At 42.3% G+C, this 22,654-nt stretch overlaps 1 protein-coding gene across 2 annotated transcripts in view; it reads left to right on the top strand.

The window, feature by feature from the left end:
* Window positions 1-22,654, top strand: part of HEATR6 (HEAT repeat containing 6) — a 42,110-nt gene that overhangs the window by 5,620 nt on the left and 13,836 nt on the right. For both annotated transcript variants that reach the window (XM_026680454.2, XM_087956635.1), the window contains exons 6-14: window positions 2,424-2,525; window positions 5,867-6,004; window positions 7,655-7,938; window positions 10,451-10,628; window positions 11,587-11,793; window positions 14,552-14,651; window positions 17,535-17,890; window positions 19,463-19,585; window positions 20,808-20,888. In XM_026680454.2, coding sequence (XP_026536239.2) covers window positions 2,424-2,525; window positions 5,867-6,004; window positions 7,655-7,938; window positions 10,451-10,628; window positions 11,587-11,793; window positions 14,552-14,651; window positions 17,535-17,890; window positions 19,463-19,585; window positions 20,808-20,888 — 1,569 coding nt within the window. The remainder of the gene's footprint in view (window positions 1-2,423; window positions 2,526-5,866; window positions 6,005-7,654; window positions 7,939-10,450; window positions 10,629-11,586; window positions 11,794-14,551; window positions 14,652-17,534; window positions 17,891-19,462; window positions 19,586-20,807; window positions 20,889-22,654) is intronic.

The raw sequence follows: 22,654 nt of genomic DNA, 5'->3' as shown, positions 1-22,654 counted from the left end.
TCTGGGGATTGTTATTTTTCTTTCCTTGTTTTTCACCATGGCTTCAGAGGTGGTATTTAGCAGGTTCTGACAGGTTCTGGAGAACCGGTAGTGGAAATTTTGAGTAGTTCGGAGAACTGGCAAATACCACCTCTGACTGGTCCCACCCCCATCCATTCTCTGCCTCCCGAGTCCTAGCTGATTGGCTGGGTCTTCTTTTGTTGCCCTGCACAGGAAAACGGAGCTGGAAAGCAGGTTAGTGGAGTGGGGCGGGAATGGGATTTTGCAGTATTCTTCCCCCAGGAATGGGGAGGAAATGGAGATTTTACAGTATCCTTCCCTTGGCACAACTATCAAGCCACACCCACCATACCACACCACACCCACCAAGCCACGCCCATAGAACCAGTAGTAAAATAAATTGAATCCCACCACTGCCTGGCTTCTATTTGCAATTTCCCCATTTTTTTCCTGTCACTGTTGGAAAGGAAAAATAAAGCTGACTCGCCAGTATATTGTCAATGTACAATGCCAAATCTCCATCTCTGTTAGTAATTTCCATAGGATGGAGGCTTCGTTCCCAGAAGAAATGCACAGCCCTGACCCATGAGGAACAGACCTGCTAAAAACACCCCCCCCCCAACATGACACGAAAGCTTATTACATTCAGGAGATTGTAGAGCAGAGGTGTCAAACTCATGTCATATGGTGGCGGCATGTGACGTATCAGGACTTTCCCCCTCTTTATTAAACTGGGTGCGTGCGTGGCCAGCTCATGAGGCATCTGGCCCATGGGCCAGGAGTTTGACAGCCCTGTTGTAGAGCGTTATTTCTTAATCTCAGCAACTTTAAGGTGGACTCTCCAGAATGCTGGTTTGGGAATTCTGGGAGTTGAAGTCCACGCATCTTAAAGTAGCTGAGGTTGAGAAAATTGATGTGGAGACAACTACAACTGAAGGACGGAATGGGACAATGGAGCACAGCTATGTATTGTGTGCCTTCCTTGATCACTCTTTGGAAGTGGGTTAATGGCCAATCCTGATGCCCCCGGGCAATCTTCTCGGATAGGATTTAAACTGCGAGGTCCTTGGTGCTCTCTGAGCTTGGTTATTTTCTTGCAGACATCCAAAGTAATGGAACATCTGCAAGGGAACAACCAAGCTCAATAGAGCACCAAGGACCCCACAGTTCAACCCTGAGCAACAAATATTCTCCTTTATCAGTAGAACTTAAGCTGTTGTTTAATCAAGAGAGTGCTTTTTCCTGCAAGCATGCTTCCAAGTGAAGCATTTCAGGATTTTCTTCTTGTGAACCTGCAGCTAAGATTCAAGAAAGGTAAATTGGGACATCATATAATGGAAATCATATCCCAGATTATTAAACTTACACTGGGGAACTGTCTGAGGTTGCTAATTAGTTGCTGGTGATAACATTTAGAAATTGATTTCACTCAGTGAACTTAAAGAAGCCCAATGCTTGCTTAATCTAAACCACAGGTTGAGTTTGCGATGAGAGTTGGGTGTGATATTATTATAGCAACTTCTCAAACTGTAGTCACTTGAGGGAAACTTTTGCCCTTGGACTTTTATCTCCTAGATAAAATTTCACTCTAGATCAGGGGTCACCAACCTTTCAGACTTCATAATTTTAAAGCTCGTGGAGTACAAATATGGTCTGCCTAATGACTGGCTGGATGGGCGTGGCTAGGTGGTCATGTGACTGGGTGGGCGTGGCCAACTCACATTGAGGGGTGCCTTGCCAGCCTCTACTCGCCCCTCCCCTCCCAGCCATTCCTTGCCTGCCCCTCCGGGCTACTTAGGGCCCTAACTGGAAGTATTTGTTGGAGCTAAGCAGCCACCACAAGAAAGAGTTGGCAAAACAGCTGGCTCAGTTCAAATTGGATCTGACTGAGAAGAAGGCTCGGCAGAAGCACCTCACTGAGGACTACAAGCAGCATAGGCTTTCCAAGCAGAGGGAAGACCTGCGCACGTGCAAGGCCTGATCCTGGCACCTGGAGGCTCAGTGGGCTGAGATGGTCAGCCAGTTCCAGGCCATGGTGCAGTCCCACTGGGATGAAGCCCTCCGGTTCTTCTCCACCAGCGGCACTTCCCTCCAGCCTTTGCCCAAAGCCCCGCACCAGGACATTGAAGCAGACCCCAAGTCGGAATTATTGCCCCCCTCCGACCCACACAAAAAGACCCCAAAGTGGGAGACTCTCTGCAGCAACACAAAAGTTCATTGCGTGTATCCGGCCCCAGGACCCCCGATTTAGTGCAATACAAAAAAAATGCAAAGAATTTTTCTGCGGACCACCAAAATTTTCTCATGGACCACCAGTGGTCCACGGACCACCAGATGGTGACCACTGCTCTAGATGATAGAGTTGTGCTATTCCTGGATGTTTGGAAGAAGGCTGATTGTTGTTTTTTTTGTTTTCCTTCCAGCTGTTACAAAATGCTTTGAAAGGAATGCAGTCGCTCTTACACGGAGGAAAGATGAGGCTGACCCAGACTGATCACCTCGGTTCCCTCCTTGCTGTGTTAAAGGTGACAAGAGATTTAAAGTTTAAATCTTCCCTGTCTTACAGAGATTCCCTGAGTGCCCCAAAACAACCCTGAATTTATTTATTTTTTTAATGGGCCTTTGTACCCAAATGTGTAGAATGCTTTTGAAATGCCTCTGGTTTCTAAAATTAGAATTGCACAAGCCACGGTACCCATAATCGATTTGATAGCAAGTGAGCCAAGCAGCTTTGTTTTCCTCTCGGCATGTCTGAAGAAGCGGTCAAGATTTACTACAGGTAGTCTTTGATTTACGATCACAATTGGGACCAGAGGTGGTATTCAGCAGGTTCTGACCAGTTCTGGAGAACTGGTAGTGCAAATTTTGAGTAGTTTGGAGAACCGGCAAATACTACTTCTGACTGGCCCCGCCCCCATCTATTCTCCGCCTCCTGAGTCCTAGCTGATCGGCTGGGTCTTCTTTTGTTGCCCTGCGCAGGAGAACGGAGCTGGAAAGCAGGTTAGTGGGGTGGGGAGGGAAGGGAGATATTTCACCTTCCCCCAGGAGCGGGGAGGGAATGGGGATTTTACAGTAACCTTCCCCTGCCACGCCCACCAAGCCACGCCCATAGAATGGTAGTAAAAAAATTTTGAATTGGGACCTGAATTTGCATTGTTAGTCAGGGTAGTTGATAAATGAGTTGAACCCAATTTCATGAGCTTTATTGCCACTGCTGTTAAGTGAATCACGTGGTCTTAAGCTTTCCCCATTGACTGCTTGTTGAAAGCAGGCTGGGAAGACCTCAAATGGTCTTCACATGATCCCAGGATGCTTCAACCATTATAAACACAGGTAGTCCTCGATTTACAATCACGATTGAGTCCAGAATTTATGTTGCTAAGTGAGAAATTTGTTATGAGTTTTGCCCCATTTTACGATTTTTCTTGCTACGTTGTTAAGTGAATCCCTGGCTTCCCCATTGACTTTGCTTGTCAGAAGGTCGCAAAAGGTGATCACTTGACCCAGGGACATGGGAACCGTCATAAATATAAACCTGTTGCCAAGCATCCAAATGTAAATCATGTGACCATGGGGATTCAGCAATGGTCGTAAGTGTGAACAATGGTCATAAATCATTTTTTTCAATGATGTAACTTCAAATGGTCACTAAATGAACTGTTGTAAGTCGAGACCACCTGTCAAGTCAGTTGCCAAGTGTTCAGGTGACCATGGGGATGCTGTGATGGCTGTAAGTGTGAGATCTGGTCTTAACACTGAACTAAAATGTGTGGTTTATTCAGTGTGGTTGAGCAGTTGTTAAAATAAATGGCTGTAAGTTAAGGACTATCTTATTGCTGTTTTAGGTACATCCCAATTTTTTTTGTTGCTGAAACTCAAAATGAGAGTATTAGCATCTATGTTTGTTTGAAGTAGATCAGCCAAATCGTGGATTATGGTACTTCTGTACTGTAATCACCTTATTCACAGTTTTGAGTGTGGGTGACACACAGAATAGGGCTAACTCCAAAATAGTAATGGAAGTGTCTAATCTTAAAAGCCCTATGGGAGTGGTGTTTGTCTCTGTACTCTATATGTATAATGGGGGAGGCTAGACTGACATCTGTCACAATAATCCATCGTGCATTACGATGTCCAAAGATAGTTTGCAGCTGGTTTCACATGCCACCCTAAGCCAGAAGGTGATTTGTGGCTTGAGCTTTGCATCACAAATGCAAGTCCAATAAATCTTTGTACAACATGATTTTTAGCACAGCTACGGGGTGTGGCCCAAGTCATTATGCTTTATTCAGCAAACCATGGTTTGTTGCGATGTGGCAGTTCAGTACCGTGTGCACAGAAGCGGTTCCCTGTGCTTTGTAGAAGTGCAAATGAAACCATTGCTGTGCTGAACAAACCACCAGCTAGTAAGGATTTGGATTCCCATGATATCCAAAGGATTCTGATCAGTTTTTGAACAAGCTTTGCATTAGACTTTTGTCATCCAGGGTATTAAATTTTACCAAAGGTGGGATTCTATCTGGTCAGTCTAGTTCTATAAACCGGTTGTTATGATTTTGCCCAGTTCGGAGAACTAGCAAATCGTGTCACTGGTTGGCCCCTCCCCTCCCCGCCCACTCACTCCTTACCTGGCATGCACGCCATCAAACTTGCCTGGGTTTGGTAAGTTGCTATTTTTCCTTTTTTTCCCCCCGACCATCAGCTGTTCTGTGCCGGGAGATTTAGATTAGCTAGAAAGCAGGAAATTGTTGGGTTTTTTGCTTTCTAGCAAATCTAAAAGCAGAGCTGAACCTTCCTTAGGACTGAAGCTTCTATTTTTTTAGTGTAGACTCAGGTAGCAGATTGCAGAATCATAGATCTCTAAGTGAATCTGTGATTCTGTGAGCAACTCAATCTGCCTGCCTGCTTTGCCTGATTTTGGGTAAAAGTTGCTCCTTTTTTATAAAAAAAAATTCAATATTTATATAAACATTTATAATATTTACATACAAGCCACGCCCACCCAGTCATATGACCACCAAGCCATGCCCAGACACATGACCACCAAGCCACACCCACAAATTAGGCCACGCCCACAGAACTAGTTGTTGAGAAATTTGAATCCCACCCCTGAAGTTTACCCTATAAAAGTATGACATCCAACCATGTTTAAAAGAATAGATGGGTTGTTTTTTTCTTTGTTTCAAGAAAGGAGAATACAACATGTACGAATTACAACATGTTCATTTAGTGACCATTCGAAGTTACAATAGCACTTAAAATAGTGACTTCTGACCATTTTTCACACTTATGACCATTGCAACATCCCATGCTCACATGATTTATATTTGGATGCTTGACAACTGACTCATATTTATGACAGTTGTAATGTCCCGCAGTCACATGATCCCCTTTTGCGACCTTCTGACAAGCAAACTAAATGGGGAAGCCAGATTCACTTAACAACTGTGCTATTAACTCAGGAGTTCCCAATCGGGGGTGCGAGATGATATTCCAGGCAGTGCAAAAACTTGGGCTTAGAAGTTTCAAAATTATAGTGTATATATATAATTATATGCATATAATTATTTTTTAATGGGTGCGAGAATATATTGGAAGCGCTCTAGGGGTGCGGGGTATAGAAAAGGTTGGAAACCCCTTACTAACTGAATAATTGCAGTGATTCGCTTAACAACTGTGGCAAGAAAGGTCGTAAAATGGGGCAAAACTGACTTAAAACAACTGCCAGACTTAGCAAAATAAATTTTGGGCTCAATTTTGGTCATAAATTCTTTGCAAAAAAAAGCAGATTTAATTTTTCTGTGGTAGATGCTGCCACTAAATAGAATACAGTATTGATGTCTAGGATTTTCTTTGATGATTTCAGAAATGCATGTTTCATGGACTCCCTGGAATCAACATAGAAATGCCCACCATCTTATATCCAGCACTCCTTCCTCAATACGACAGCCGGTCACCCATCGAGCAAGAGAAGTTGGAACAGAACAGTGTTAAACTGAAAGGGGTAAGCTTTTTAAATGTGGTTTGTGTGCATTGTGTGTTAAACCTAAACCGCTTCAAATGTCATCTGGTCACAAGCTGAGGGCTGTTTTTGTCTGTTTGGAAAAAAAATGTAATATTTTGGTAAAAGCACCTTACAACAAAGAATGGAATTCTGTAGAGTCGAACAGTATTTCTTGGTCACTTTAAGCTGTGTGGACTTCAACTCCCAAAATTCCTCAGCCAGCACTGCTAAGATCAAGATACATTGCTGTAGAGTAGGGTTGTGAAACTCAAGGTCCGGGGGACAGATCCAGCCCACGGGGTGCTTAGATCTGGCCTGCAGGGATGCTCTGGAAATGGTGAAGGACTGGCCCGCGCTGCCTCTGCCAGTGAAAATGGAGCTCGGGAGGGCTGCTGACAGAGGGTTGCAGGAGGCTGTCACAGCCAAAAATGGAGCTTGCGAGCCCGTGTTTGTTGACAGGGCTCGCGCCACCACAGGCACCCGCAACACGAGTGATGTTGAGCTGGCCACACCCACCTTGACCACACCCATCCCGCCCCCAAGGCCCAACACAACCGTGACGTGGTCCTCAGTGAAATTAGTTTGACACCCCAGCTGTAGAGCAAAGCCACTATTTATGAGCGTATATCTGCTTTCATTAATTACTGCTTCTGGGGCTTCTAAATCCCATAATCTCCATGAATGGCAGCTTTCATTGGGGATGAGAGGTTTAGCACACCTGGAGGGCAGCAGAATATGAAAGGAAATTCTGTTCCAGCTGACAGCTTCTTTTCATATTTTCAAACAGGGATTTTCCATTGCTAGAAGGAGATGCCAGGGATTTGAACTGGAAGCTTTTGCTTAACCAGAGGGTCTGAAAATGGGACAGGATGCACTTCCAAAGCAGCTGTTGTGAAACATGAAATATTTGGTTTACTTTGATTTAAATCTTGAGCTGGAGGCACTGTTAGCCGGATGGTGCCTTAAGCAAAGGGAATAAGTCATACGAGGCTTCTTAAGTTGAGATCAATTTCTTTTTCTCCCCAGATCAAAGAGAGGACATTATAGTTTTATTTATCTTTAGCATCCATAAGTGCTTGGTGGACAAAGTATTGTCTGGGTCAATATGTTTTAAACACAGTGATATTAATGGTGTTATTTAAATATATATAATCATAATCTTTCAATTTCTAACATTTGTATATACATAGTAATCATAATGTATTCTATTCTATATCAGTATAGAAAATAATATTATTTTTCCAATTTCTAACTTCTATCTCTTTTTTCTAACTCTTTAATAAAATAAGAATAAAATAAGAAGTATTCTATTTCGAACCATCCTCTCTTGTCCTTTTTAGAATTTCAACTCTTAATAGACTTTTTGATAAATCTTTCATGCCAGTTGAGATAGATTTCTTGATGCTGAGAGAAGAATCCTACTCAGGCTACTCTATCTTGTGTTTCGCTGAAAATAAGACCCTGTCTTATATATTTTTGAGCCAGGACTTACTTTCAGGGTAGGTCATATTTTCAGAGAAACAGGGTATTAATATGTAGAAAAAAACATTAGATGATTGGATTGAATAAAGAGAACTACGCCTAATTCATTGAATTGAAAACAAAACTTGTGCTTGTATCTTTTCTACTCCCCACAACCACCGCTAACAGAACAGGAGGAAGAAACCTAAGGGAAAACCGAAGAAAGGGAAACTGGAAGAAGAAGGAGTAAAAGAGCAGCCAGGGGGTGCCGAAGGAAGCCGAGTGGAGAAACCCTCATTAAAGGATGAGTTGTCGCAAGATCAGGACTCTAAGATGACAAATTGGGCATTCAGTGATAAATATCCATCGCTTGCGAAAGAGCGTTTATCTTCCCACGCTTTTAGCTGGAAGAGAATCAGCAGCAGTGACTCAGAATTTTCTGATGCGGAAGGTGGAATGCAGAGCAAAACAAGGTTTGTGATGGCAACCACTCAACAGCTCCCTTCCTCCCACCCTCAGCTGCCTTTATGCAGCGTTGAAGTGTCTGTTCATTTTACAGCAACGTGGCTGAATTCTCTTTGACTCAAGAGTTCTTTCAAAAGCAGATTTTTTTCCCCTCTCCCTTGGTTCCTTCCGTTTCCTCCCTGCCTCTGTTGCTAACAAACGCAGGTAGTCCTCGACTTAGGACCGCAATGCTGTTGCTCGGTGAGACGCTTGCTGAAAGACTGTGTCTTGCTGCAGTTGTTAAGTGAATTGCTGCAGTTGTTAAAGTTAGTAGCACGGTTGTTAAGTGAATCTGGCTTCCCTGGTGAGAAGGGCGCAAAAGGGAATCACATGACTTCCCTGGACACTGCAACCGTCATAAATATGAGCCAATTGCCAAGCACCTGAATTTTGATCATGTGATCGTGAGTGTGAAAGAAACGGACATAGGTCACTTCTTTCAGTGCCGTTGTAACTCGGAACGGTTGCTAAACGAAATGTAAGTCGAGGACTGCCTGTATCAGGAAGAACAAAAAGAGGGTTTTTCCTATTTATTTATGGGTTAATATTTTGCATACTGCCACCTTCCAATGACACATGGCAATTTGCATTTGCAAAAAAACAAAACCATGGCAACAAATACTATCCATACTCTCAACCGTGGTATCCTTCCTGATCATCTCAGAAGATCAGGAGTGGCAGCCTGGCTCTGTGTTGGTTTTCTTCCTTTTTTCTGGGGTTGATTCCAGGCAGTGGTGGCTGGGGAAGGGCAGACACACCCTCCCCAGGAAGATGCTGTAAAGTTTGGTACTCTCCCTTCTCCTGTTGAACATCTAGGTGAGGCCCCTGGGTGAGCTCATCTGTTACCCTGGGGTGAGATATCATCAATATGCTGATGAATTAAGCAATTACGTGCAATCTGACCTCAGTGCTTGGAGACTGAGTGTATGGATAGGGAACACCTTGCTTCAGCTGGACAGTATCAGAGTTGGAAGGGACCTTGGAGGTCATCTAGTTCAACCCTCTGCCATCGCAGGAGACCTATATACTATTTCTCATAAATGACTGTCCAGTCTCTTCTTACAAACCTCCGTCTGAAGGCAAGCTGTTCCACTGATCAATTGTTCTCACTGTTAGGATTTTCTCCTTAGTTCTAGGTTGCTTCTCTCCTCTCCTTCATTTCCACCCATTGTTTCTTGTCCTGCCCTCAGGTGCTTTAGTAAATACGTTGACACCCCCCACCCTCTTTTTTGTGGCAACCTCTCAAATATTTTGTTGTTAGTCGCCAAGTCGTGTCTGACCCATCACAATCCCATGGACAACATTCCTCCAGGCCTTCCTGTCCTCTACCATCTTCTGGAGTCCATTTAAGCTCACACCCACCGCGTCAGTGACTCCACCTCCTTCTCTGTCGTCCCCATCTTCTTCTTTTGCCCTCAATCATTCCCAGCATTAAATGGCTCTTCTCCAGTGAGTCCTTCCTTCTCATGAGGTGGCCAAAGTCTTTGAGTTTCATCTTCAGGATCTGGCCTTCTAAAGAGCAGTCAGGGTTGATCTCCTCTAGGACTGACCGGTTGGATGGCCTTGCAGTCCAAGGGACTCGCCAAGGGAATCTTCTCCAGCACCAGAGTTCAAAGGCCTCCATTCTTTGGCGCTCAGCCTTCCTTAGGGTCCAACTTTCACAGCCATACATTGCAACTGGGAAAACCAGAGCCTTGACTATACGCACTTTTGTTGGCAGGGTGATGTCTCTGCTTTTTAGTACGCTGTCTAGATTTGCCGTAGCTTTCCTCCCCAAGGAGCAAGCATCTTTTAATTTCTTGGTTGCAGTCCCCACCTGCGGTGATCTTGGAGCCCAGGAAAATAAAATCTGTCTCTACCTCCATTTCTTCACCATCCATTTGTCAGGAATTGAGAGGGCCATATATTCAAATACTAGAATACTGCTATCATGTCACCCCTAATTTATGGCTAAGGTGGGTTTCAGCTCCTTTTCCAGAAGGAACCAGGTCAGCGGCAAGCCAAAACTGCATACTGGAAAGCACCTTTTGGGAAACTGCTCACATAGTGGAAAAGTAGGGAGAATTTTTTCATCTCTTCCAAGAACTTCAGAACTGCCAGAACTCTACTATTCAAGAATAAAATAACAATTTCAAAAGCCAAATAGAAGTTAATTGTTCTCACTGTTCAGAAATTTTCTCCTTAGTTCTAGACTGCTTCTCTCCTTGGTTAGTTTCCATACAGTTGTGGGTATTCCATCACTGGAGGTTTCCAAGAAGAAATGGACAGCAATTTATCTGGATTGATATAGGATCTCATGCTTGGGCAGGGGGTTGGACTAGAAGATCTCCAAGGTCCCTTCCAACCCTATTATTCTATATTCTAAGATCAAAGACTTCCCCCTCTCCCACCCCATTGGCCAATAGGACAATGTTATTTACTTAAGGTGTTAAATCAGTTTTTCCCCCTGCCTGTTTTCATTTTGTCTTTGGTTCATGCCAGGTCTTTCCAAGCTAAAGTTCGCCAAGGGGCTTTAACCTGCTTCCTTTCCGCTGTGAAATCCATAGAGAAGAAAGTGCTCTATGGTTACTGGTCAGCTTTTATTTCTGATGAACCTGGAATAGGAAGCCCACAGACAGTGTCTTTGATGACAATTGCTTTAAAAGATCCATCCCCAAAGGTAAGAGGATTCGTTATCTTTGTAATGATTACTCATCCTGTATGATCCAGCTTAAGCCCTCTTCCAAGCACTCACTGCAATAGAATAGGATCCAATTCAATGCAGTTCACTTTTTTGTGGTGTCAACTCTGAAGCGAACCTGGCTGAAGCCATCTTAGTTGCCACGAAGCCTGAGAGGGGGAAGGGAGGGTGGAAGTAGATAGCCCAACTAGCAGTCAAAACAAAAAGTTTTCCTGTGGGAATCAAGGTCATCGTAACAGGTGGCTGTTGAAGGAGGACAGGAACCTGCCAGCTATATTCAATGGACAATGTGACCGGTGACACCTTGGAGGGGGGATTTTTTACTCTTTTAATTAGGTGAAAACCGCAGGAACTTTCAGGGTTGTTTTTCACCAGCTGTGTCAATATGATGTATCCAATAAACAAGTTCTTGAGGATTTCTGATTTCAATGGGTACATTACGTTACTCGGAACGCTGACATGTGGTGATAGAACACTACAGCAGAGTTCTCCATCCCATCCCACTCTACCTCACTCCATTCCATTTTATTTATTCTGCCCTACCCTATCCTAACCTACCCTATCCTGTCAAAAATAAATAAAATAAGGTTTAAGATAGAATTAAAACAACTTAGCTAACATCTATAAGTGAGGTCCAGGATGCAGGAGTGTAGTTGAATATGGGTCTTAAAGAGAATTCAGTCCAATTCACTCTAAAGTTCCTCCACAGGCACTCCAGCCCTTTATCACTAAAGCCCCTTATAACAACAAAGCTATCAAGGTATTTTGCCAGAGGAAGGATATGCTAAGGAGTGATCATATCAATGGCTGAGGCCCTCTCTGCCTTCCATAGGTCAGCCAGGATCTCCGGCGGTATCCTTGAGAAAGGATGCAGAAGATAATTTGGATCCATCAGGTGCCTAGGCTCAACTCCTTCATTGATTTTGTTCTGTTGCAGACACGGGCCTGTGCTTTTCAAGTTATGTCAGCCATTTTGGAAGGTTCCAAGCAATTCCTGTCCATTGCCGAAGATGCCATTGATCACAAGAGAGCATTCACTCCCTTCTCGGTGAGCATTGCCTCCAGCATCCGAGAACTTCACCGGTGCATGCTGTTGGCTTTGGTGGCCGAATCTTCATCCCAAACCCTCACCCAGATAATCAAGGTAATTGTTTGTCTACAGAAGTTGCTTTTGTTCTACTAGTTCTAGTAGTTCTGAGTATCAGAATAACAGCATTGGAAGGGACCTTGGAGGTATTCTAGTCCAACCCTCTGCACAAACAGGAGACCCTACACCATTTCAGACAAATGGCTGTCCAATCTCTTCTTAAAAACTTCCAGTGTTAGAGCATTCACAGCTTCTGGAGGCAAGTTGTTCCACTGATTCATTGTTCTCACTGTCAGGAAATTTTTCCTTAATTATAGATTGCTTCTTAGTTTCCATCCATTGTTTTACATAAAAGATGATTCAAAGTTAATTGCAAAGGTTTGTCTTAATTATTTTACATAATCATTGTTTTCTTCCTCCTATTGTTGGTAGAGTGGTATTATAGCAATCCTAGCCACACCTTGCTATTCCAATTTTCTCCAGCCTAGAGTACTCCATGAAGGAGCTGGTTCTATACAGGTAGTCCTTGACTTACAACCACAATTGAGCCCAACATTTATATTGCCAAGTGAGTAATTTGTTAAGTGAGTTTTGCCCCATTTTATGAACTTTCTTGCCACAGTTGTTAACTAATCACTTAACGTGGTTGTTAAGTGAATCTGGCTTCCCCATTGGCTTTCTTGTTAGAAGGTTGCAAAAGGTGATCACATGATCCCAGGATACTGCAACTGTCATAAATATGAACCAGTTGCCAAGGGTTTGAATTTTGATCATACGACCATGAACTGTAAGGACTACCTGTAATATCCAGACAAGCCATTTAACGCAGCGTATTTGAGTGGCTCCATGTTGAAGGATGATCCCTAAGAGACCAACTTTTAATTGTTTGTTTGTGTGTGTTTTTTGTTTATATGTCTTCAGATCAATCATAAGGCTGATTACCTGGACAAATCCCTTGCTTTCTTGGGAACATTTTTTGGAAGTGGTTTGCTACTTCTTCTTGGAGCTGAGAAAGAGGGATAGGCCCAAACTCAACCAACTTTCTTTGGTGCCTACTCACACTCTCTTGCCTAGTGCATTTAATTGCTGCAGCGAAGTGACTTGCTCCATTATACTTAAAGCATTTAAAATACAAATGGGATAAGGACACAACAGAACAGAATACTTTATTGGCCAAGCGTGATTGCACACAAAAGGAATTTGACTCTGATGCATAAGCTCTCAATGTACATAAAAGCAACAAGTGATAATTCATGATCATAGTCATCAAAAAATATATATTCATTATAAATCATAAGATACAACATTTAGTGATAGTGATAGTCATAGGATGCTAAATAAGCAATCATCATACTAAGTCATACTAAGGTACTAAATAAAACAATTTAAAATGAAAGATACAATCAAAGTTAGGTGCAGTAGAACCTTTAGAGGGTCACGAATGCTTCTGACCAGACCAAATCAGGTTCCGACCAAAAAATTCACAATTTTTTTTTGCAGCCAATTTCCCCTTCTGTGCCTTTTTTTTTTTTTTTTTGTAAGCGCCAAATTTCCAAAATTAGGTTCGGGTCACGACCAAATCGGGTTGCGACCAAAGTTATGGAACGAATTATGGTCATGACCAGAGGTTCTACTGTAATAGGAAAAATGAGAAGAATAATAGTAATATAGGCTTACTAGATAGTTTCACAGTGTAGTTTTAAGCAAATTAGTTGTCTAATCAAATTAGTTGTTTAGCAGAGTGATGGGATGGGGAAGAAAACTGTCCTTGTGCCAAGTTGTTCTGGTGTGCAATGCCCTATAGTGGGGGTGTCAAACTCCGTGTCACCACGTGACCTATCGGGATTTTTTTCTCCTTTGCTAAACCAGGCAGGGGTGGGACCAGCATGTGAGGCATCTGTCCCACAGGCTGTGAATTTGACACCCCTGCCTTTTAGCGTCATCTTGAGGGTAGATGTTAAAACAGTTTATATCCAGGATGTGAGGGGAAATTTATCTGGAAAAGCTTACAGAGCACTAAAAAAATTAAGAAAAGGACAATCCTCATCCTTATATTCCTAAACTGACATTGCCCGCCCCTCCAAGTAAAAAAGTGGGGTGAGAAATAAGAAAACAGGACATTTCCACAATGTAGAATCCTAATGCCTCTTTCATACAGGTAGTTCTCAACTTATAATCATTTGTGTAGTGACTGTTCACAGTTACAACGGCACTGAAAAAATGGCTTATGACTATTTTTCACACTTATGATGGTTGAGGCATTGCCCAGGGTCCCGTGATGGAAATTCGAACTCTTGGCAGCTAGCATTTTCTGGGGTCACGTAATCAACCAGCAGATTTTTGGCAAGCAAAGTCAATGGGGAAGCCAGATTCACTTAAACAACCATGTTACTAACTTAACCCTTGCAGCAATCTTGACAACTTGACAACTGCAGCATGAAATGTTGTAAAATGGAGCAAAACTCACTTAACAGCCATCTCTGGAGATTCTCAGCCATCCAGGTCATGTTTGTCCCAAAGGTCCCTCTTCAAAAGGCAACTGGACTTCCTTGTTTTTTTTTAAAAAAATTATTTTGTTTGAAAATGTTCTGCTTCTCATCCAAGAAGCTTCCTCAGTTCCAACTTCAGTCAGAACTGAAGAAGCTTCTTGGATGAGAAGCAAAACATTTTCAAAGGAAAAAAAAACCTCCCCAGAAACTCCAGTTGCTTTTTAGAAAAGCCCCTTTGGGTCACTGCCTTGCTTAGCAACAGAAATTCTGGGCACGTTTGTGGTCATAAGTTGAGGTAATTTTTCATTTTTCTTCCTCGTTGACAGTGCCTTGCCAATCTGGTCTCAAATGTACCGTATAACCGTTTGAAGCCTGGCCTGCTATCAAGAGTATGGAACCAGATAAAGCCATACATTAAACATAAAGGTATGCAGTTATTTTACATTATTCCTTTGTGCAGCCCAGGGGTGTCAGTCTCAAGGTCCATGGGTTGCTTAGATCTAGCCCGCAGGGCCACCCTGTAAACAGCAAAGGACCGGCCCGCAGTGCCTCTGCCAGCAAAAATGGCCCTTTTTGCTGGCAGAGGGCTGCAGGAGGCCATCATAGCCGAAAAATGGAGCCTGAGGGGGCACGCCCCCAAGCTCCATTTTCCCTGGCAGAGTGCTAGCAAAACAAACTACTAGCAAAAATGGATCCCTTCCAGCCCCGCCTGGGCCACCGTAGGTGCCCCCAACACTAGTGACGTTGAGCTGGCCACGCCCACTATGGCCATGCTCACTTGGACATGCCTCCCCCTCCCCCGCTCCCTGAGGTCAAGCACAACCCTGATATGGCCCTCAATGAAATCGAGTTTGACAACTCCTGGTGTAGCTGTTTTGATACTTGTATTATTTGCAGTAAAACGTATTGTCCAGCTGGTTGTTTTGGATGAAGCAATGCTGTGTTACAGAAGCATCAGATGGTGGGGTACAACAGGTTTATATCCCATCTGTTTTTAGAAGTTTTGCTCGTGGATTGTTTCTTTTTTTTTCTCAGATCACAGGTTTTGTTCTTTTAAAAGAGAGACAGGAATATGCCAGCACATAATTATGCACCAGAAGTTATTATCAAATTGGTTAGCTCTTGTATATGTGGTTGTGAGCCATCCATGCAAATTTGTGTGGATGTGGGGAACTCCTGTGTAATATTAATAATTAGTGGCATATGGAACTGTGAAGCTTTTGCTGGATATCATCTGTGGTTATGGTACCAAACAATCTTCTTGCCATGGTGGCACAGTGGTTAGAATGCAATATTGCAGGCTACTTCTGCTGACTGCCAACTGCCAGCAGTTCAGCAATTCAAATCTCACCGGTTCAAGATTGACTCAGCCTTCCATCCTTCCAAAGTTGGGAAGATGAGGACCCAGATTGTTGGGGCCAATATGCAGATTCTGTAAACTGCTTAGAGAGGGCCATAAAACACTGAAGTGATGTAAGTCTAAATACTATTGCTAAGTGCTATTGCTGTTATGATTTAAAAGAGAATAATTTGCTGTAGGAAAGGAAGTATGAATTAACACAGGTAGTCCGTGACTTACAACTGTTTGCTTAGCATTCAAATTTACAACCTACCTAAAAAGGAGACGTACAATCTTGATGCAAAATTCTGACAGTTGTCCTCACCCCTCATTCACATGACTGAACTTTGAATGCTCATGTACAGTTGTTTGCAGCATGCTGTGGTCATGTAATCAACTGTGCCACAGTTTGCATTTACAACCACTCTGTGTGTTTTATTAGCCACCACAAAAAAACAAAAAATTGGGTGACCAACCCCTTTTTCAACCGTAGTAAGCTTCATTATGGCATATGTCAAGGACTACCTGTAATTGAACATATCTTCTTTTGTTCCATCCTACTTCAGTCAGAGGTTTCATAGAAATCCCGCTATGACAAAAATATGGAAGATATAGGCCAGCTTTATCTCCGAAGTGATAGTTCTGGAGCTAAAATTCTCTGAGGTGGAAGGACAGATTTAGCTTTGGAGACCTTACTAAATGATGATTATGGAACCACTAGGGGACGTGATGGTTCAGTAGTTAAAGACACTGAACTTATCAACTGCAAAGTCCGGGTTTGAGATCAGCCCTGTGCAATCAGGTAAGCACCTGTCCTCACTCAGTTCCTGCCTACCTAGCAGTTCAAAAGTATGCAAATGTGAGTAGATCAATAGGTACCACTTATTTGGGAAGATAACATTGTTTTGTGTCTCTCGGCGTATAGTCAATGTTGGCCACATGACTACGGAAGTATCTTCGCATAGTAGTGGCTCCCTCAGCCAAGAAATGGAGATGAGTACTGCACTCTAGAGTCAGAAACAACTAGATAGGGGAAACCTTTACCTTTCATGGAACCACTGGGCACAATACACAAAATACCTAATGCTGTTTAATTTGAAGCTTTTTCCTTGTGTCTTTCTGAACCAGGCCATTTTTCAATCTTCCTTTCATCATTCCCATCTTCTGGAGTGTTGCTATTTCTTTTCCAAGCCCCATTCTGATTGTTGCATCCTTTGTCAAGTGGTTTAGGTCAGGGGTTGGCAGCCTTAAATACTCAAAGAGCCATTTGGACCCGTTTCCCACAGAAAAGATAACACCGGGAGCCACAAAACCTTTCCCATGTCTGTCTACTTACTGAGCGGCCACAAATCTAGCATATGTAATGGAATTAAATGTTCTGTTCTCTTCTGAAACTTTTCATTTCTTGGATTTAGCCATGGTTGGCCTACCGGGGGCCAAAAAGCTCAATAAATCACATGCCAGCAGGTGTCGCACATTGGCGGTTGTGACGCATATTTTGAGCGATGGAGCCGTAGCAGAGGGATAAAAGAGCCACATGTGGCTCCATAGCCGCAGGTTGCTGACCCCTGGTTTAGGTAATAGGCTTGGATTTCCAGGCTGTTCTATGACATTGAGCAGCGTAACCAATCCATAGCCGTTGCTCCTTTCCTCCAGAATCCATAATGCATTAGGGTGCCATCTTTCTTTGGCTTAGAATAACAATAACAATAGTACTCAGACTTATATACTGCTTCCCACTGCTTTACAGTCCTCAGTTTACAGAGTCTATTTTCCCCAACAATCTGGGTCCTCATTTTACCAACCTCGGAAGGATGGAAGGCTGAGTCAACCTTGAGCCTGGTGAGATTCGAGCTGCCAAATGGCAGAGGCAGCCGGCAGTCAACAGAAGTAGCCTGCAGTACTGCACTCTAACCACTGGGCCAGAATAGCTGCTCCATGTGTGCCATCTGTGTTTTCTTTATTCCCAGATGTTAATGTTCGAGTGTCAAGTCTGACTCTACTGGGTTCCATTGTGTCGGCTCAAGCCCCTTTGCCTGAGGTGCGTCTCCTTTTGCAGCAGCCGGTCTCTTTGGGGATGAGCAATGGCACCCCCGCCCTGCTGCTTCGTTCCGGTGCTCCTGAATGGCGCAGAGAACCTCTTCTGGTCTCAGGAGAACCATCGCTTGCCCTGGAGAAGACAACAACTGAGCCCTGTTGGCTCCTGCGTCTCTGCATCTCTCTTGCTGTGTTTCCCCGAGAAGATTGCTATTCGGATAGCGACACCACCTGTCTGTCAACCGTTAGCACCTATGAACCCTCACCAGTTCGCCTGGAGGCACTGCAGGTACTTGGATAAGGAGAGACAGCTGGTTGGTTGCTGATAGAATCTATACCCACCCAATTTGATTCAGCAAATTGGACACGTTGCGGATCCCGTCAACCAAAAGGGTCGACTGTTGGGAACTAGAAGATGGGCCTTCTCTGCTGTAGCCCCTGCCTTGTGGAATATTCTCCCATGAGGGATTAGAATGGCTCCAATCTTCGGAATACGTTAACACCCCCATTTCTTGGTTTTGTTGTTAGTTGATGAACTATCTCGGCAGCTGTACACCATTATGTTTGGATGCTTTTATTGCTTTCATTGTATTTGCGGTGGAATGCGATCTGTAATTGTGAGCAAGAGCAACAATTCATCCTTGAGTTGTTGCTATGCAGGAAGCAGCTGCAGGAGGGATTCCCCTCTTAACTTCTTTCAGCATTTATCAGATAGTTTGAGTGGCATGGTGGCCTAGAGGTGGAGCTCTTGCCTCACAATCAGGAGACTGCGAGTTCGATCCCAGGTAGAGGCAGATATTTCGCTCTCTGAGCACACTGAGAATATATCTGCTGGAAAAAAAACTCTGCAATGGTGCCAAGAAGGGCATCCGGCCAGTAAATATTCAACTCCATTCAGTTGTTCAGACTCCACCCCGCAAGGGATTATGGGATCGTTAAAAGAGGATGATGATTTATCAGATAGTTGTGTAGAGTGGTCTGGCCGGAATCAAATAATTGCTTTGAGCTTTTATATCTGTTATTCATGATTTCCCGTGCCTTATAGTATTATAGTTTTAGAATTGCAAGCTGCCCAGAGTCACTTGGCTAAGATGGTGGCTATAGAAACTGATAGATTGGTTGATTGATTGATTGAATACATAGGCATTTGTTTAAATAAATAAATAGAGATAGAGAAGTACAAAAAGCAAGACTATACTAGGCAAAGAGCCTGGAATACATCAAGCTCACCTGTAACATTGCTCCCAAAGTTATTAAAGAGATGCAGAAATCATTCCCAGCAGAGTTATAGCTGAGAATGCTCCTATTTAGCTTCACTTTAGGATTTTAGGATGCATTAGATACTAGAACCTTACTCTGGGGTGCATCTTTAAATAGTGTTCGGTTTGCAGTTTAATTGATCTGAAAGTCCATAGGACGTGACAGTACATCTGTTCACCTTTTATATGCTGGATAGTTCATTTCAAATTTTCAAATATCAGCTGACAGAAAATAACTTGTATTTTTTTTAGTTTATTCAGTTGATATTGATGCCCAGTTTGTATAAACAATTTGAATAGTGAACACTATTTAAAAATATTAATATAAAATTCAAAATAAAAATAAGAACATATGACAAGAATAAAATGAAAAAATGGCAGCCATCTTTGATCACAATTGCTATTGGCAATACTATTTAAATGGCAATTTAGATATGTTCTAAATGTCATGCAATAGCAATAGCACTTAGACTTATATACCGCTTTATAGTGCTTTACAGCCCTTTCTAAGCAGTTATTGCCCCCCAATAGGTTTCCTATTAAATATTAAAACTCCCATTATGTTTCTTCCCTTTCCTTCTCCTGGCTTCAATCTACGATAGGTTTTGGCACTGCTTGTGAAGGGCTATTTTGTCCTTGCTCAAAGCTGTTTACTAGAACTTGGCGAAGTGGCTTGTAAATGCATGGAGGAAGCAGAACCATCACTTCAACTCCATGGAGCAAAAGTAAGTACAAACATCCATTTAATGCAGATGTGTTCATCCCGCAGCACATGTGGCCTTGGACAGCTAATAATGTGGTCCCACAAGATCGTAGAAATATTTAAAAAATAAAAGATATACATTATACATGTATGTATATGCATAAACTATACTATATTATTATTTATTATCTATTTATATACATTATTTATATACTGTGCATTATTATATGCTTTATATGTGGCTCAAGATAATTTCTCTTCACTCAGTGCAGGAAAGCCAAAAGATTGGACAATCATGATTTGAAGCTTTGGAGAAAAATATTTTTTGTTTTATATGGGTTTATCTTATGGAGAATGGTATTTAGCTTATAGAAATATTGATTCCTTGTTGATAAAAAAAAATTTCTTACAGGAAATCCATAAAGAAACATAGCTTTACATGATTTTTTTTAAAAAATACAATCTATCTGTGCCGTTGTATTAAATAATGATGGTTCAAAATTACTTATTTTGTGATTCAGAGACTCTATTTGGTGATTTAAATTACTAAACTATACTTAAATGCTGGAATTAAATGTTATTCATACAAAAAATGTGAGAATATTTCAAAGAAACCAACAGGATTTCTTTTCACTGGTTTTCCTTGATTTATTTTAAAAAGAAGTAAAACCTATCAGTAATGAGAGTCATGTTAAGCTATAGTTACTACATAAGCCACACCTGAATAACTTAATCTAAATTAAACCATATTGTGATTTACTGCAATATTAGTTCTGGTCCAGTACATGTAGTCCTCGAGTTACAACCATCATTGGGCAAGAATTTCTGTTGCTAAGTAAGGCGTCTGATAAATGAGTCATGCCTGATTTTATGACCTTTTTTGCCATGGTTGTTAAGCAAATCACTGCAATTGTTAAGTGAATCTGGCTTATTCCATTGACTTTGCTTGTCAGAAGCCAGCAGGAGTGGTGGCAAATGGGAATCTCATGATCTTGGGATGCTGCAGCTGTTATAAATACAGGCCGATGCCAAGCAACCACATTTTTGATCATGTGACTGTGGGGATGCTGCAACCATCGTAAGTGCGAAGATTGGCTGTAATTCGCCTTTTCTTATGCCTTTGTATCTATGAACAAATGTTGTAAGTTGAGGACTACCTGTATAACTGTCTCTGTATGGTATCTTGCTTTGCAAATTCATAATATTCCTTTCTGATATTCCTTTCTTTTTCTTGTTTCTGGCAGCTCCTGGATGAACTTGGAGTGGGTATAATACAACAGTGCAAGCCAGACCTAGTTGCAGAACAGCGAGTACCCATTGACTTGGTATGTCTTGTACTGTTATGGTATTATAACAATAGCACTTACTTATATACCGCTTCACAAGGCTTTACAGCCCTCTCTAAGCGGTTTACAGAGTCAGCCTCTATTGCCCCCAACAATCTGGGTCCTCATTTGACCGACCATGGAAGGCTGAGTCAACCTTGAGCCTGGTGCGATTTGAACTGCCAAACTGCAGGCAGCCAGTACTGCCTTCTAACCACTGTGCCACCACGGCTCCTTTTAAAATATAAAATAATTATATTTTCTGTCCCCTGTTTTGTTTGTCTTTATTACTTATTTATCGTATGGTAATTCCCATCACATTTCAAATAAAAAGCATGAGAAACAAAAATATCAAATATCAAATGTGAAATATTGTTGTGGTCCACGGACAGCCTGCGGAGACAGCAGCAGAGTCAGACAGTGGGGTGGAACATGGGCCAGTCCGGGAGTCTGAGGGGGACTCGGATGAGGGTCCTGCGTCCGATACAGAGATGGGGCCAGGACCATCTGGGAGTTATGTGCTGACTCCAGAGCTTCCAGAATCTGACAGCAGCGAGGCAGAGGAACAAGGGGAGCCTGTTCCCAGTGCACGCGTGCGCAGAGCTGCCAGAAGGCAAGAGCAGTTAAGACAAAAGGGGCGACTCGGGAGTAAGGCTTGGAGAGGAGGAGCAAAGGGACAGGAACCTTTGCAGGAAGCAACCTTGTTCGTACTGGTCAGTTTGAAACCTGAAGCTCTGTTGAATTTGGCCTTATATAACTAATTGGAAATTTCGTTGTTGGCAGCATTTCAAGGAAGATAAAGGTGTGTGCTTACCAGATTTATCCTGAAGGACTTTGTCAGACTTCCACGGGACTATTACAAACTGTTTGAGACTCATTGCGGGCTGTGAATGACTAAAATTCACAGCTGTTGAAAATAAAGAAAAAGGGGTTTTGGGACTAACGTGTGTTTGTTAGTGTCTCAGTAAGCCTTGTCAGAACAAATATTACAAACGCATACCTACAGACATAATGTTCCGCTTCATTTATCGCAGTCAGGAAATTGGCTTTGGGTTGTTGTTTTTAATTTGAAACATTTTCTTCCCATCTCCAGTTGAAAAAGTTTTTTTTAGGGTAGCTCAGTAGTAAAGAGACCCCTATAAATCACAATGATAGAATAAAAATTCAATAGGAAAGGTAAATAAAGTAAACATGTCCTCCACTTCTTAATTAACTTGTTAGAAAGGGCAGCTGGAATGAAAAATAATTCAAAGGAAGGAAAGTCAAAAGATAATGATTGCCTTTTGAATAAATTTGATGCCTAATTGACTAATTTGAAATCAATAGGAATTTTGAAAAATAATTGAAGCCGTTTTCTGGAGGAAGAGATGATGGGCCAGCTTCTCTTTCTCAGTTCAACTCCCTCACAGGGTTGTTGTCGGGAAAATAGAAGGAGAGATTATTCAATATTTATTGCTTTGAGTTATTTCTAATAATAAAAAAGTGGAATTAAAAAACCTAATCAGTTAAATAAATAAATAAAATACATGAATGATGGCAAGATTTGCTTTTTTACAAACAATAGCCTTTGCCTTATTTCATTCATATCTAGATTTATAGTAAGAGCCATGGTGGCGCAGTGGTTAAGAGTGCAATATTGCAGGCTAACTCTGCCCACAGCCAGGAGTTAATCCTGACTGGCTCAAGGTTGACTCGGCCTTCCATCTTTCCAAGATTGGTAAAATGAGGACCCAGATCATTAGGAATATGCTGACTCCGTAAACCAC

The sequence above is a fragment of the Notechis scutatus genome, chromosome 1 (genome assembly GCF_049901735.1).
Source record: "Notechis scutatus isolate UNSWTSFEM ecotype Mainland chromosome 1, rNotScu1.2, whole genome shotgun sequence".
Lineage (NCBI taxonomy): Eukaryota > Metazoa > Chordata > Lepidosauria > Squamata > Elapidae > Notechis > Notechis scutatus.
This window is presented reverse-complemented; position numbering and strand designations above follow the sequence as displayed.